This window comes from Nestor notabilis, unplaced genomic scaffold, assembly GCF_000696875.1.
Source record: "Nestor notabilis isolate BGI_N333 unplaced genomic scaffold, ASM69687v1 scaffold18464, whole genome shotgun sequence".
NCBI classification, from domain to species: Eukaryota; Metazoa; Chordata; class Aves; order Psittaciformes; family Psittacidae; genus Nestor; species Nestor notabilis.
Genome location: NW_009927293.1, coordinates 54089 through 71235, shown reverse-complemented (window position 1 = coordinate 71235; position 17147 = coordinate 54089). Strand labels below are relative to the sequence as shown.

At 37.6% G+C, this 17147-nt stretch overlaps 1 protein-coding gene across 1 annotated transcript in view; it reads left to right on the top strand.

Annotated features, from left to right (window-relative positions):
• Positions 1-921: 921 nt before the first annotated feature.
• Positions 922-17147, top strand: part of LARS2 (leucyl-tRNA synthetase 2, mitochondrial) — a 62071-nt gene continuing 45845 nt past the window's right edge. The window contains exons 1-6 of the mRNA XM_010014006.1: positions 922-1166; positions 2942-3070; positions 5762-5853; positions 9307-9367; positions 12382-12471; positions 15350-15493. Coding sequence (XP_010012308.1) covers positions 933-1166; positions 2942-3070; positions 5762-5853; positions 9307-9367; positions 12382-12471; positions 15350-15493 — 750 coding nt within the window. The 5' untranslated portion in view covers positions 922-932. The remainder of the gene's footprint in view (positions 1167-2941; positions 3071-5761; positions 5854-9306; positions 9368-12381; positions 12472-15349; positions 15494-17147) is intronic.

Here is a 17147-nt window from a genome sequence, read left to right as displayed (position 1 = left end):
CACAGAGATCTGGTGATGTAACTCCGCAAGAAAGATTTATTAGCTGACTGAAATAGGAGGCTTGGTACAAAAGTCAAACGTATAGGCCAAAAATTGAAAAGAAACCCAAACCATAGGGGAAAGAAAACACTGGTATAAAAAAGAAACTATTTTTTTATTATTACTAATATTTTTAAAGAAATTAGGGGTGAAGATGAGGAAGAAATCTCAGAGTAGGGGTTGGCGTTTGTTTAATGCTATATTTCCTACTGTAGGAAATAAAATCAGCAAATATCTCACTGAGACAGATGCCAAATGTTTGGCTGTTTGATCTTTCTCACATCCGAGTAGTTTCATTTCAGAAGACTCGCTCTGAAGCATTTGAGGAGTTCTTATAACTGGGTTTGTTTGGTTGTTTGGTTTTTTTTTTAGTTGAAAGAGGAAACCTTAGCAAAAGTCAGTTTAGAATATCTAGTTGAAATCTAATTACAGTCATCCTCCCCCATCTCTCTTCAGTGATGACAAGTTCAGTAGTTTTACAGGATAATTTCATGCGATTTACTCTTCTCCCTATTTCATTCCAAATTTTTACTAACACCCTGTTAGCCATCTTCTGTTCAGGCAGCTGAGCACCTTCAACTAACTGATCCTGCTCTTATGGGAGATTGAACGCAAGATTAGACTCTTATTTTAGAAAACATTTAACGGAACAGTTTTGTTCCATGCAAGGGGCACAGTTAATTATCTGGGCTAAAAAAGTAAATGCTTTTATAATTCAAACACATGGTAATAAAATGCACATACCATGGAAAACAGCCAAGTAATCTAAATGAAGCTAAAATATGTTTCACAGCTACCAAATTTCTGTGTAATCATACGAAGCAGTGAATTTCTGTTATATATTGAGACTAAAATACGTATTTTTGTCTTTTTCAGATATCATAACCTTAAGAATGCAGTCGGTTTGTCAGAGAGTTGGTGCTTGTTCCTCATGTTTGAAGAGACAACTAAATGGCTTTCTGGGATTAATTAAATGGCAGAGAAGATTGGTTCCTGCTTGTGTCAGAACTATTTACAGTGAGACGGGGAAATGGGAAAAAAGCTATGGGTTGGAGACGAGGAAAAGAGTTGAAAATTGGTGGCTCCCACGAATAAAGGATCAGTTCTGCAGAATTTCAGAAACTGATGTAAGCATTATGCGACATCTGGAAATCACGTTTGGTATTTTTGTTTTTTCGGAATGAAGTTATTTGAAACTTACTTATTACAGTCGGCTTCTGATAATATGTATATTATGTTTCAGGGGAAAATACTTTTATATGATAGTAGATTGTTAAAAACAGTTGATGTAATAGGAGGAAAAATAAAAAAAGTTGGGGAAAACCACGATTATAAGCAAAGTATGAACCTCTAAATTTAGGAAGTGTTGAAGTAATCAATTCTTCATTTAGTATACCACATTTAGGAATTAATTATTTAAAGTATTAAATGAAACATCTATGTTTGTAACTTCTGTAAACAGTTTTCTCAAGATGCTGTTCCTAGTGGCTATGCCAACTCTATTACACTTCACACTGTGATCCATTAAAATCCATATTAAGGGAAGATCATTTTTTAAGGATATTTTGTGGTTTACAGTGTCTTAGGAATAGTAAGTGACTTGCAGGAAAGAAAAAGCTTTCCCATGCAATAAAAAAATCTTGAAAACAATGGTAATCCTGGTCTCTGACTCTTCTTGCTTTTGCAATTGTGCTCAGTCACATACGTATAAAAACATTTTTGTGCCTCCCTTTGTCTTTGTTTGTTCTTTCCTAAAGTATGCTTCTTCTCCAAAAAAACCTGACATATCTAAGTGTCAAAGACAGAAAAGGGGTTTGCTTTTTCTGAGGAGGAGAACTGAGATGAAAATAGTGTACATGCATAGAGTAGCAGGGAAAGCATTAATTTAAGCTTCTGTCTGTAATATCTGACAATACACAAATGCATAGGTATTGTATATCACACATCTGATAAGTGTAAATTGTATTTTTAATGGTACTTTTGTTTTATCCTTACAGTTGAAATAGATTTAATAACATCTTGTATTAAGAGGCAGATAGTGTATAGTGCTGCAGTGAAGTTTTCAGATTATTTCTGATTTTGCTAGAATTGGAGAAAAGCGATAGAAAAGGAATATTTGGTAAACATAAATAGACTTCTTTTCAAAATACTAAAAGTTGCCCTTTTTTTCCTCATTATTAATGTAAGAAAAATACTGTAGGAACTTTTCAAGCATGTATTGGTGATAAATTCAATGGTAATCAAGATGCATTAGGAATAAGTTATTTGAGAGAAATAACATTTGATTTCTGTGTAACTTCTGTCAATTTACTCAAACCTAGCTAAATGAAATTTTTACTTTCACTATGCAAGATACTGCTTGTATTACTTCTTTGGAGCTGAGCATATGTAGTGGAGCCGAACGGTTTCACTTCAGTGGATGTTCATGATCGAGTTAGTCACTCAGTGAGTTACTGCAGTTCAGCTGATAAAAAGCAGCTGGCCAGGAGCAAGCTCCATGTTTGTTGTAAATACAAAGTCAAACACTTATTTAAACTGCATTTAAAGAATATCATCTGTCATGTTTTCCTATTTTGGTGAGACAGATTAAGAGCACATAGGTAATCAATTACAGATGCTATGGTAGGGATTGGTGTTTTGTTATGCTGCCAATTATGTTAACTAATCTTTTGTTGAGTAAAATTGATTAAAACCATAATTTTCAAGTGCCATATGAATATATGAGATGACAGCAAGTCTGGTAAAATATCTCTATCTCCATCCCTAAAGAATTTGATCTGATGAAGATTCCAGCAGAACCTTGTTTCTCTTCATGGTACCCTGTAGTTTATAACGTGCACTTGTATTTATTCAAGTGAAATGCAAACTCATGTGGTTACAACTTTCTAAAATTTCTTTCTAGAAATCAAGACCAAAATTTTATGTGCTTTCTATGTTCCCATATCCTTCTGGAAAGCTTCACATGGGCCACGTTCGTGTCTACACCATCAGTGATGCAATAGCTCGATTCCAGAAAATGAGAGGGATGCAGGTAAGAAAAGATCAGCTGTAGGACTGGGTGGGGTTTTTGTGTTTTAATATCATAATTGGTCAGGAAATTAGTATTTTCAAAATCCATGAAGGTGAAGGTTTAGCTGGAATGTATGCTACAGATGCATAGGTAAATGACTTGTGGAGCTTTGAGTATTGACATTTCAGACTTTTTAAAAGCAGGCGGTGTTCAGAACTTGCTGTTGATAATGCTTTGTTATGTTATCTCCAATGATAGAAGTGATGCTGTATCAGCTACCTGAGTCTATTGATGGTCAGCATAGTGTTGATGAGACTGAAGATTCTGCTGCCATCTGGGTGAGACTGTGGTGGGGGAAATGTGTGGCTGGCAAGAGAAAACTGAGGCACTGCAGAAGTCAACTCCTTTCACCTCTTCTGCTCCTGAGAGCTAGTTGATGTCCTTTGTCAGATTCTGAGGGATGTCCTGCACTTCTGTGCCAGCTGGGAGGGAAACCTTTTGTCATGATTGCTACAAGTCAGATCATAGAATTACAGAATCGCAGAATGGTTTGGGTTGGAAGGGACCTTAAAACTCATCCAGTTCCAACCCCCTGCCACAGGCAGGGACACCTTCCACTAGACCAGGTTGTTCCAAGCACTGTCTAACATGACTTTGAGCACTGCCAGGGATGGGGGCAGCCACAGGTTCTCCAGGCAACCTGTGCCAGTGTCTCAGCACCTCATAGTAAAGAATTTCTTCCTGACATCTAATCTAAATCTTCTGTTTCAGTTTAAAACAATTCCCCCTTGTCCTGTCCTTATATGCCCTTGTAAAAAGTCTCTTTACAGCTTTTTTGCAGATGCCTTTAGGTATTGGAAGAGATGACCAGGGTCATGTCACACATGACATCATGTAGGTGTAGTAAAAGAGACGATAAACTTGAAATGATTTTCTAAACCACTGTCCATGTTATGTTCATCTCTATAGCAACTACATAAATAGATCTGTCCTGGAGATTCATTTGAGGGTATTTTTAATGTCTCTTTACATTCAGGTTTCTGATTGAAACTTGCATTACTGTACTTCTTCAGTCCTTTAACTTGAAGAATTATTGTTCGATTGACCTGCCTTTCAAATGTGATAAGTGAATACACTGCATGATATTTTTAATATACATGCTAGAATTGGGAAGATCTATGTGAGCACGTAACTTGTGCAGACATTTTACCACTGTACCATCAATGCTTGCACATGAGCTGTCTGGAGCATCAGTCAGCCCTTTTGTGGAGTCCAGACCTGGTAATGAAGCTGTTCTTCCCACATCCTTTTGCTCATGAGCGTGAGAAATGAGACTGTGTTTTGCTTTTGGCTGTTTATCTGCGCCCGGGGGATCTTCAGAAGCCAAATGTTACAAAAATTAATCTCACTTAATGTGCATCAGTTTGTTGTAGAAGAAGGCATTTGTAGGGATGCAAGCATAGGGCATTTGTCTAAACAAAGGGGGTTCAAATAAGAGAAAATAGGTATTATACATGGAAAAAAAGAATCTGCTTTGTTTCATTGTTTCTGTCCAGAAACAGGTCACCAGCAATAGTAGTGGTGAAAAAGAGCTGAACTGCAGAAACTAGTATTTCAGTGTGCCCTTAAAAAAATTCTGTTGAGATTTGTAGTTCATGTAAAGTTTACCTTTTTTTCTCTTTTATACCAATAGTTTTGATTACTGGTGGGAGGAGGGAGAGGTGTGTGTGCTTCAACAGGGTGTTCACAAGTGGTTTAGGCTCCAAATGAGATTTTCCATGTAACTCTTGTAACGTGGGAAAGTAGGTAGTTAAGGAGTCATATTTCCTGACACTGTGATATCAGGAACAATAGTCTGTCTTATAATAAGAAAAACTTCTAAGAGACAATAGCATTCTGATTTCAGTTAGATTTATACATCACAGATGTGCTGTGCATGGGCCCTGGCTTGAATCACAGTTGGCCACAGGTTAATACTTCTGGTTTTGTTAACTGCACCAGCAGAGTTTTGTTTTAGCTCAGTATTGAAAATGAGAATGCTGAAGAGTCACATCTGTTAAATCCTGTTGTTTCCACACTGAGTTGGTGCCTAGGGCACCTTTATAAACATGTCTATAAAATATTTTTAATGAAATAATCCGTTGAAGACAGAAGATTGGAAGGATGTGGCAAAGAAGAATAAAAATAATTCAAACCAGTGACAAAAGGAGTCTTGTGCTTCTGAAATGGACAGATTTTTAACATCATAATACGATGAGATTAGTATTGCTGGCCTTGCTTTGTTAGTGCTTGTTTGCTTACATGCAACCAAAGAACAAGTGCTTTATATAAATACATTTTTAAGAGGTAAAAGTTTTAATTTCTTACAACCTGTAAAATGTTGCTCAATCACCTTTTTCTGTTGTGAAACTTGTGTAACTTTAATTGTAATTATTGAATTTATAGCACTTTTGGAGGTGTAAGAAATGGGATCTTTTTTGTCACATATCGAATATGTATGTGTTTAAGGACAGCATCTGAAGTACTGGCCTTTCTTTTCTTGGCTATTCAACAGGTTTTTTGAATACTTGCTGAATTGCTGGAGTATTTTTCGAAATAATATGCACTTACATAGGAAAGAGATATATCTCTTTCAACACCATTTATTTGGCTGCAAACCACTGTTCGTTATTTGGAGACCTGTGTGATTGTATATTTCCTTTTTGCTGACAGGTGATTAATCCAATGGGATGGGACGCATTCGGTTTACCAGCAGAAAATGCTGCAGTTGAACATGGGCTTCACCCTGCAAGCTGGACACAAAGGTAATTTGTAATGAACTTAAGTAACACAATATTTCCACTGTGAATACCTGTACTGTGAACCCCATAAGCCAACAGAACAGAGCAAAACCAGTGTAGAAGTATAGAAGAAAGCCAAGAGAGAAAGAAGCAGGATTGTTTACCAGTATTTTGTGGGACTTTGCAGTTCTGGTGTCGTCAACATAAAAAGGACATGGAGCTGTTGGAGCAAGTCCAGAGGAGGGCCACGGGGATGATAAGAGGACTGGAGCACCTCCCGTATGAAGACAGGCTGAGAAAGTTGGGGCTGTTCAGCCTGGAAAAGAGAAGGCTGCGTGGAGACCTTGTAGCAGCCTTCCATTATCTGAAGGGGGCCTACAAGGATGCTGGGGAGGGACTCTTCATTAGGGACTCTAGTGGTAGGACAAGGGGTAGTGGCTTTAAACTTAAACAGGGGGACTTTAGGTTAGATCCACGGGAACTTCATGTGTGCAGCCCCAACTCGGCCTCCTTCCCGTCTCCACCTGGAGCTGAGGCATTTTGGCATGGCAGGGGACAGAGCCGTGGGCGACATAGTTTAGTGTGTCCCTGCTCATGGCAGGGGGGTTGGAACTAGATGATCTTAAGGTCCTTTCCAACCCTAACTATTCTATGATTCTATGAATCTGTTTTGAAAAATAAATGCATCAGGATGATTTTTAAGGTTTTAATCTCAATGAATTTTAAATTGTAAAAACATAGAATATTGAAAGAGTGACGTTTCCCAGACACCCAAATCAGCGAGTAAGAAATAAATCAGAATTTTATTATGGTGAGGTAAATCTTAGTGTAGAACACACAGTTGAAAATTGAGCTGTGTGGTTAGATTTATTAGCAGTTTCAGTACCATGCAAAATGGGAAAAAGATAGTTTACATTTGAGAGTGGGTCTTGGAAAGTGATAAGTAGAATTCAGTGTCATGTTCCCCTAGTATTCTTTAAAATTAATAGTTTCTATAAATGACTCAGAAATCAATCTTAAATGAAGCCCTTTGTTGTGCTCTGGATGCAGTAATCTGGCTGTGGTAGCATTCTGGATCTTGATCCATTTCCTTCTTTGCTAGTGCTTCTGGTCCCACATCAAGATACTTTTCCAACTGAAATAGGATGACAACTGATTTAATTTAGGGAGAATGCATATGTGCATCACACAGAAATTCTGAGTTAGTTATGCTTATTTAAAATTTCCTTTATGTATGGTTTAGATAAGAATATGTGCAAGAACCAGTTACTATCAAGACACAAAAACCTCCTGTGTTTTTCCTTTCGAGAGAGTCTGCAAGGTCACGGTGCACAGCTGACTGAGTTGAATTGCCTCAAAAGAAAAGCAGTGAGCATCTGGGTTAGAGACTGTGTAATAGCAAAGAACTGTATCAGCTCAGCCTGTCTCATCTTAGCAGTTTGTCTAGATCATACCAAAACCAGCATGTGGCAGGGCACAGCCTGAGCTGATTCTTTTCTGCTACTTTCTGTGCTCTCCTGTTTTTGTCGTTTCTTGTAAATGAGTGTGCATTGGTCCATACATGGAAAGCAGTTCAAGTAGTAGTTACAAGTACAAGGTGTTCTCTAATGGAAGAAAAATTTGCACTGAAAATATCCCTTGTACTGAAGAGAGTGATAGTCTAGTTTTAAGTTAGATAACAATATTGCAACAACAGACTGAGAATAGTTAGCACGTCACTGTTGGGACTGATTATAGAAACATCCAAATAGGAAAATTATTTACATACTTTTTCATTTCTGATTGTGCTCAGGAAGGGGGTTGGTTCACCACACAGGCAGTTTAAATTCTGACCTCTGTAGTAACTGCTGTCTCCTGTTTTCTCCGCTGCCCCTGTCCTGAATGTTTCTCATGCCTGCAACAGGGATGACTGAACTGAACATGAAGCTGCGATGGTTTTGTAGCAATCTCATGTGCTTTAGTCATCCCAGGTGCAGAGTCAGCCACTCCTGTAAAAGGGGGCACACTGTAAGCCTTTCAGCTCAGTTGTTTCAGGATTGAGCAATCAAATTTCAGAGCATCCTGATTTTCTCGAGAGGTGATTTAAAGTGCTCAAATTGCCTATTACTTCTTACATTCTCAAAGTTCAGGAAAAAAAAAAAGCAACCCGTAAACCACATTGAAGACTTGAGTTACTTATAGAAAATACAGAAACTTCAGTTATTAAGAGATAATATAGTGGCAGAATTTTGGTGAAAGTACACTGAAGTTTGAATTTTTTCTTATTGGCACAGCTCATTTTGAATGGGACTTTAATGTAAGCAGGACTGCTGAAAGGATGGCTTCTCCCAGTGGAAGCTGTGAGTCCATAAGAGGATTTCCTGGTACCCATACCAGGAGAGGTGTACAGCAGGCCTTTTCTGGTGTCACTGGAGCTCTATGGCTATTAATGCTGGATACTTGCATTACTCGATTACAGTTATTCAGCAATGCAAGTTTGTTCTGGATCAGAATTAAATGCTTGGCTTCATGACTGTCGAATTAGCCACCATGGGAGAATAGATGATACTTTAACTGATATTATGCCTTTTAGTAGAAAGTTAAAAGTCCATAAGAAATTTTAAGCAATTTTCAAGTATGTGAATGAATTCACACCAGGTCACTAATTAATACCCACAATTACTAGTGTAATTGTGGGTATTTTGGTAAACTGTTTAGTACACTTTCAAGCTAAAGCTTCACTGTATGTTCTGATGTATCCTATTTTACATTCTAATATAATCCATCTGGGGCAAGCTCTATCCTTACAGTTTTGCAGTTGACTTGAGTTCATGGCCGTGCTGCCACCAGAAGTTTAGGGCTTCCGTGTCACCTCCCAGGACATATGTTCCCACCACCTCCTTTGCATTGGCTCTGCTGTTTTTGCAACCACGGTATTGGTTTGATCAGCCTGTTGATCAGAAGGAAGCAAGAAAACTAGGGAGGTTCTTTTGGAGCACCCTGTGTAGGGCATGTCTTCAGTTGAGGGAAAAGCTGATTCAGCTCATCCCATACCCACACAGTTACCAGAGCTGAAGTAAAATACAGCTAGGATAGCACTGCCAGAATAGATCAGGATTAAGGTGACAGTGTAAGTACAGCCTACTGCATTGTGAAGATTTCAGAGGGTCAACTGCAGTAAAGATAATTAAAAATAATGAGAAGTGCTGCTTCAGGAATGTTTCTCTCAAACTGTGGTGCTGTATTTGCTTTTCAGTTATGCTCAGATCAAGAGAAAAAGAATTGTTGTTTTGTATAATACACAGCATTGAAATTGAACTAGAATACACTAGAGACGTCAAAAAGTATTATTTAATATGAGTATTCGGACAGTTCCTTGAGTTTGACATCTAGTAAGATAATAGTGGCTGATTAGTGCTTTTGATTTCTCGTAACTTTATAAGCACCTGATTATAAATCACACCAGAAATAAGTTAATTTCGTATTATTATTTTGCAGTAATATCCAACACATGAGAGAACAGTTTGATGCACTAGGTCTGTCTTTTACATGGGAAAGGGTAAGATTTTATTTTCTAATGTATTCTGCTTTGTTTTATTGTGTGATGGAACATGGAAAAGCATTGAATGTCACCATTTTACTTGTGACAATATAGAAGCCTTTGAAAGCAACCAGTTTAAGTTGTTAAACTGTAAAAAAGATCTTCTCTCAAGCTTTTTATCAAATTTCTTTCACTTTGGCGATAGTGGTACCACCTGAGAATGTCAAGGTTTAGGAGAATCTTTAATTTCACTTTTGCATTTGGGATGCTTTTTCAGCTCTTTCAAAGTGGCAGTGTTCTGTCTTAGAAGTTAGACAGTAGTCTAAATAAATATATATAAAAGCAGCATGTTTAAGATGTGTATGTTTTGAGGAGTGCTTTTTTCAATGTGCATATTATACTCAAGGGTTGAAAGCTAGTAACTTGAAATGGTGGTTTGGTTCTGTTATTCTGAATTTGGAGCAGAAGCCTGCATTTTTGTAGGTGTTCCTGTCATGACCATTTTGGAAAATACAAATTTTATCTAAAAACACTAGTGCCTGAGAATCAGATGTTCATCTTAAAACCTTACCAAACACAAGCTAATGTAATCAGACATAAGCTAGTGTAATTTTCAAGATAGAAATCAATTATTAAGCAATTGTAAAGTTACTGCATTTACAATATCAAAGTCAGTTACTACCTTTATCTTCTCAGCAATAACTGTTGCTTATCACCTTAATATGATTCTGAATAGAGTGATGGAGATGCTAGTCTTAGATTTTTATGGCAGTATTGTAGATCTGAAAAGGAAAAGGATCGGTTTTCTGGCAGCCTGAGACCTGCCATCTGTTTTCTTTAATCTTGAGGGTGAAGTTGTTTATTTGCATATCTTACATCTAAAAAACCTTATTTTAACATGTCATATATATGTCAAGATTTTTTAGTAAGATTTTAGTTTTCTTGGTAGCCAAACGATTGCTCTGAAAAGAAAAGATTTGTTGTGGAAGGGTCACTGCACACATTCTTGACAATTATTTTCTTACATTTAAAACTTTTAGTATCTCAGATTTTCTGTATGTGTAATACAGCAATATTTCAATACTGAAATCATACTTGTGGACAGTATTATGGAACACATAATACAGTTGAATAGTTGGAACTCATAATAGTTGGAACACATAATAGGAGTTGAATGTTGCAGATTGCTTAAACCACAACGCCTTTCATGAAAATTGACTTTTGTTTAACTTTTCCATTCAGAAGAAGAGGTTGAGAATTGGCAGTACTGAATAAGTACATAAAGAAAAGTCACATGTCAAGTCTGTGCCTTTTCTTTGAGGCTTCCTTTACTTTTCTAGTAAACCCTGTTCTGGCTAATGAACTTTCATTTCTGCATACTTGTGAAAACGGCTTTGTTCTACAACTGCCCCATTTAAGCAGTTGTGTAACTGAAATAGAGGCACATAGTTAGGGTTTTGGAAAGGTAAAAAGTGTTCCCCAAAACACAAAAGTCTGGGAAGTTAGCTATGAGTTAAGTTTTATTCTACCTAGAAAGCCTGCCTTATTAGCTGGTGTAAGAGTGACCTGAATGGTAACCATTAGAAATAGATATGTTTATTCATTGCAAAAACTGTATGATGCCTGAAATATATCTGTATTATGTGATCTCCAAATGCACAGATGTTTGAGCTAGCCATGAAAGAACTCCCTTTGGAAGCAGAATGGCTAAGCTGCAGCAAAGTGAATTTTCCAGGCTGATAAAGCCTCTTCCCTGCAAGGGCAATGAGGCTGGGCAGAGCATCTTACTGCCTCAGCTATAATGCTTCTGGGCTAACTCAAGCATCTTTGCACGTACTTATCTTAAAAGGAACACTTTGAGGTTAGGAGTGTTTTTATTATTATTCTATACTTGTGTGGCACTAAGTCAGTGGCTTACAAAATACTGTGACCGTGCAAACAAATCCACTAGTGCAGGTTGAAAAATGAAAGAAAAACACTTTTTATATGGGTTAGTCTAATGTTATACAAAATGGGAGTTTGTTTTTAATTTCATTTCATTGGTGTTGCCTAAATGTGCTCTTTCATTATGTTAGAGCGTAGTACTTAGCAAATATATGCTGGAGTGAACTTGTTCTCCTACCTTAGATCTCTATTGGATTTCTTCACAGAGAGGATGGTCAGACATTGGAACAGGCTGCCCAGGGCAGTGATGGAGTCACTGTCCCTGCAAGTGTTCACAAGCTGTGTAGACAAAGCCCTTGGTGACATGGGTTAGTGGTGGCCTTGGCAGTGCTGGGTAATGGTTGGACTTAAAGGATGATCTTGAAAGTCTTTCCCAACCTAGTTTATTCTATGATTCTATATCCTTTGCAAATCTTTCACCTCCGAAGTTTAGAGTCTTACCCCATACTCCACTCTGTCTGCTCCACACACTCTGTCAGGAGCCTGGGTTCTTCAGAGCTGTTCTTCCCTACTCATGTATGTACTGCCTCAGCTGCAGGCTCCTCTGGTCTGCTTGTTCTCTGCAGCCTGCTCCAAGCTGCCTCTCAGCAGTTGACAGGATCTGTTCCTGCTTTCCACTGCTGAGCAACAGAGGAAAGGCAGCCTGGCTAAGGTGACTTCTTTCTAGTTTTAGAATCACAGAACAGTTTGGGTTGGAAGGGACCTTCAAAGGTCATCTAGTCCAACCATCCAGACAGTTCTGCTATGTTTTTCATGTGAGGCAGCTGTGATTATTTCTACTCATCTTCTGTTCTTATATCTATATCTGCATTGATTTTACACGGGTTTTAGATTCCATGTTAGCAGGGAAACTTCTCTTTGCGCATCAAACCCCCCCAAAACCCATGTTCTCTGATTTTGTGTACAGGTGAATATCAGTTGTTATAAACATTACACAAATGGTTGCTATACATAAATACCTACACTAACATATATGTTTTCTCTGCGGGGGCAGGTTATACACTTCTGAGTTAATTGTTTAAGTTAAAATGCTGTAAGAAAATAGTAAGAATAGTCTCAGGAATTTTTATTTTACTTCATTTCTACAGGAAGTGACCACTTGCTTACCAGAGTACTACAAATGGACACAGTATCTCTTTCTTAAGCTTTTTGAAGCCGGGATAGTGTATCAAAAAGAGGTAGGTACAAACTTTGACCATACTTTGCAGGTGCACTAATTCAAATCACTTATGTCAATGGCTCACTTCTGGATCATCCATTCACATTCATTAAGTGGATTGTCCTCTGTTGGTTTTAAATCTTTGCAAAATAGGATGAATTTTACATGTAACTGAATTTTATATGTAACTAACATGAATGAGCATTGTAGCAAGTCAAATCAGAAATATTTATTGTTGGTGATTTGTATTGAAGTGCAGGATCCAAATATAGCTCTGTTAGCTTATTTCATGGCTTTAGTACAGATTTTACTTGATCTTAACTTCCCTTCCATGAAAACATACAGGATAATGTGATCATTAGGAGTCTCTTCAGCAGTGGGATTATTTAACTGTATAACATTACTGTGATACAGTCTCAAAATTGATAGGTTTGGATAGGATAGCTGGAGATTATGTGCTCCATCTAATTCCTGGAGCCTATTTGTGATCTCTAAAATATGAAATATTAGAAGTTAAATACCATCACAGCTCTTTATTTGTTAGCAGTACATTAAGAAATTACTTACCTTATAATATTTTGTAAATAACATATATCAGGCTATCTGAAAAGGGAAGGGTTCAGTTAACTTCTTAAGGAGGAGGTGAAAGAAAGATGTTGAATAAGCATTCCAAAGATCTGTCTGCATAGCCAAGGCAGTGCAGTTCCAAAACACCTGAATGGCTGTGCCCTAACAAAGCTGAAATTTAGTGAATGTTTCTAACTTAAAATCAAATTAAAGTTTCTTAAGTAGGCCTTGACATTTCATTTATATTCCATAGAAACCAGGAAACCTGATAGGATATAATCAGGGATGTACTCTAATTTTTCTCTGAACCCAGCAAAAGAAGCTGATGGTGAAGGAATAGAAGGGTGTTACCAAGCTACTTCTATTTTCATAGGCAGGGGTGTATTCAGACATCGTAAATGGTAACCAGCAAAAAGATTCAATATTTCCCATGTCCTAACATGCTGGATTTGGTTGGATTTTTTTTTCTCTGCAATTATTTTTTGTGTTTGTAATAGAAAATTAACCCCTTAGGTTTACCGTAACAGGCTTATTTTGTATCTGTAAAGTTGTTCGCGTGACGAGTGATCCCAAGTGAATCTGGAAAGCACAAGCCTTGCTGCTTCAGTAGAATGAATGTATATCATTGATGATATACAAATTTGCACACAGGCTTCAAGTATTGTGGGATCCTTGAGGTGTTTGGGTGCTAGTGAAGTCTCTCTTAAAGTGAAGAATCAGTTTGAGGACTTAAATCAGTATCTGTCAACCTACAGGGAATGTAATCTCTGGTGGGTATGAGCCAGATGTTTTTGGCAGAAACAGATGGCAGGGATAGCCCATAACCCTGGGTCTCTTCAAACAGTCATATATACTTAAAGCATATATTTATCCCAGCTTGTCAGCATATCTGTAATGTATCTTAGGTGGTACTTTTGCACAGCTTGAAGTCTCCTGTATTACAACTTCATTTTGGGTACAAGGAGATAAGTCATAGCCTTACTTACAGGCAATAAGAATAATGCATGTAGAGCATTATTGTAGTTAATGCTCTGTTCCAGGAGTACGTGTGTCTGGCAGGGAGACACAGACTCAGTGTGTCTGGGTGCTGTAGTTACTGATAACTAACAATGTCTGGGTGCTGCAGCATCCACAGAGGGCATCTTTATTCACCATAGCAAAATCCATTCTCTTCTTCCTATAATACTGAGCTAGTCAATATAGTGTAGAGGCTATTGACCTGGCAGATTTGGGTGTCTCACTGGGGTTGAGATTAATAGCTGCCTACTCTATTTTTTTTTATTAGGTAGCTGTAGACTGTAGTGGAACCATACACACCAAACCTGTAGAGAGATATTAATGCTATAAATAGGTATAGCTACTGAAATTAGACAAGATGAATCCTATCTTGAAAGTATATGGTTTACGCTGGTGTAGTAGATTAAATAATCAGTGTGCTCAATACCCTTTTGCATGATGCTGTCTTTGTGTAGATGGCATTTAGCAGCTTCCTAGTGCCATACTTTCAGAGGCTGTCATTGTCAAAAAGTTGCTTGTGAGAGGTACAAGTAGGAACTAAGGATTTAATGTCATATCCAAGTTCTGGATATTAGTCAAAAGACGGAGAGATGGGAGGAACAAAATGCAACTTCAAAAATTCACAGACAAGACCTTTCAGCTATGGATTTCTTAAATGCGTATTTGCTTTATGTTTCGAGTGACTTATTTAGATAAATCTTGCAGTTATGAACCATGAGAATATGTTGTGCTAAATAATTATATTCATTTAAATCAGTTACCTTCTAAAATTTCAGTCATAAATTTGATCCAATATCATAAAAATAGAAACAGGGAGGGGGTTCTCAACTTTAAGTCATAGCCAATTTAATACAAGCTTATGCTAATTGTTCTCTAAGCAACTGGCATTTTATTACTACTTATTATTATCTGATTTATCTCTCATTACTTGTGACATTTTGACTTTGTGTGGGTTTTTTTTCATAAGATTGTAAATGAAAAGATCGATACTTTAGAGCCTATTTCATAATGTGTTGTATCATTGCTGAAGAAGCTGTGTTTTCTGAAATTCTAGAAAATAGATCTGTAATAGTGGAATATATTGATTGCTTGTAATTTCCCAATGAATTTTCAGTAGCCTTTTATGAAATCTGGTGTGATGTTACTGGTAGGCCACAGATAAAAGGTAGGCGAAGTGTAAAAAGTTTAAATGGATGTTATGAAAAATGTAGAAAATTCAGTGGCCTGAGGACTGTTTCTGGGTAATTCTTTTGATACCTGAAAAGTTTGAAATAGCTGCTGAAGATGTTATTTCTTCATGTAACATTTTTTAGGCCTTGGTGAATTGGGATCCAGTGGATCAAACTGTTCTAGCTAATGAACAGGTGGATGACAATGGTTGCTCATGGCGTTCAGGAGCAAAAGTGGAACAGAAATACCTCAAACAGTGGTTCATCAAAACTACAGCTTATGCAAAGGTATGAGAATATAGTTTGGGGACATTATGGTACCACTTAAAAGAGATGACTTTCCATCCAAAAGTGTTCATCAAGCTGAACATGGTCTTCAATATATGTACATGTTTGTGGAATATATAGTTAAATAATAATACACTCCTATATAAAAATTATTATCCCTGAAGTCTAAGTAATTTGTATGGGAGTAAGTTTTGAAGAAATCAAAAGGCATAAATTAGAGGTGAATGAATTAATTCTGCATTCACACATTGTCATCCAATATGTACCACCAGATGCTCTTCTGCATATTTTGAGTGTCTAGCTGTGCAATCTTTGAACTAGAAACTTGTTCACTTAGTCACTGTTGGACTTACGGGCATGGCATAAGCAGTGAAGATTCACTGGACCTTCTGTTTTATTTAATATTCTCTTTGATTTTCCGTAATTTAAAAATGTTTCCATGTTACTTAAACACCAGTTTTTGTTGTGAGCTCAACTTTTGACCGTGATGGAACAGTATAGCTTCCACACCTAGGAATTCTTTAACAAAATTTTGGGCTTTATGCTCTCTGAGGTGAAGTATCAACTTCCTGTTTTATCTGGATGGAGTTTTTATTCCATCTGAGTATTCTCTGTATTGGGACTTCCAAGTACAGATTGAGAAAGGTATTCCCAAGAAAATATTAAAAATTCATCTTTGACTCTTTTCCTGAGCCTCAGATTCAAGTGACCAAATTTCCACCATCATCTAGGGAGAAGAAATCCAGGTCTCGCTCTAGGTCCATTCATAATAAAGCTAAAAACTTTATAAATCCTGCCTAATGCTTTGATTCTTCGTACACAGTGAAGGTACTTGAGATGCATGGTTTCTGACTGTGCTGCCTGTTCTGTTCACCAGTACAACTTTTCTTGAAAGTCTTTGCTGTTTAGAGACTTCATATATTTGTGCTTCTACTGGTAAATGAGTACAACAATTTGGTTCTTTATGGATCTTGCCTCTCTTTTTCCTCAGTTGTTTGGGGCTTACCATGAATGTGTGTATAGCACCTTTTCTGCAGTTATTTTCAGGCACCTGAAGGCTCAGTATGCTACAGTAGTAGAGAGCATTTTTATCCAAGCTGAGCTTAGGTGTTGAAGGTACTTAAAGTACACTTAATGAATTTGCTAACCCTTAATTCTTCATGCAGATCACCAGCTGGCAATAATGGCTGAATGTGTAGGCATCCACCTTGCTTTCTTCTTGGTGCTTTGTCCTGGGTTCAGTACAGCAGTCATTTTTTCTCCTTCTCAGTAGCTGGTGCAGTGCTGTGTTTTTAACTTTCAGTCTGGGAACAACGCTGATAACACCGATGTTTTTAGCTGTTGCTAAATAACGTTTACTCTGACCAAGGACTTTCTCAGTCTCATGCTCTGCCAGGGAGGAGGGGAAGCCAGGAGGAAGCAGAGACAGGACACCTGACCCAAACTGGCCAAAGGGGTATTCCATACCACAGCACGTCATGCCCAGTATATAAAATGGGGAGAGTTACCCAGAAGGCCCAGATCGCTGCTCGGGTCGGGCTGGGCATCGGTTGGCGGGTGGTGAGCAGTTGTGTCCTCTCCCCTTGTTATTCCTCTTATCATTATTATTGGTAGCAGTAGTGGTTTGTATTTTACCTTTGTTACTGAACTGCCT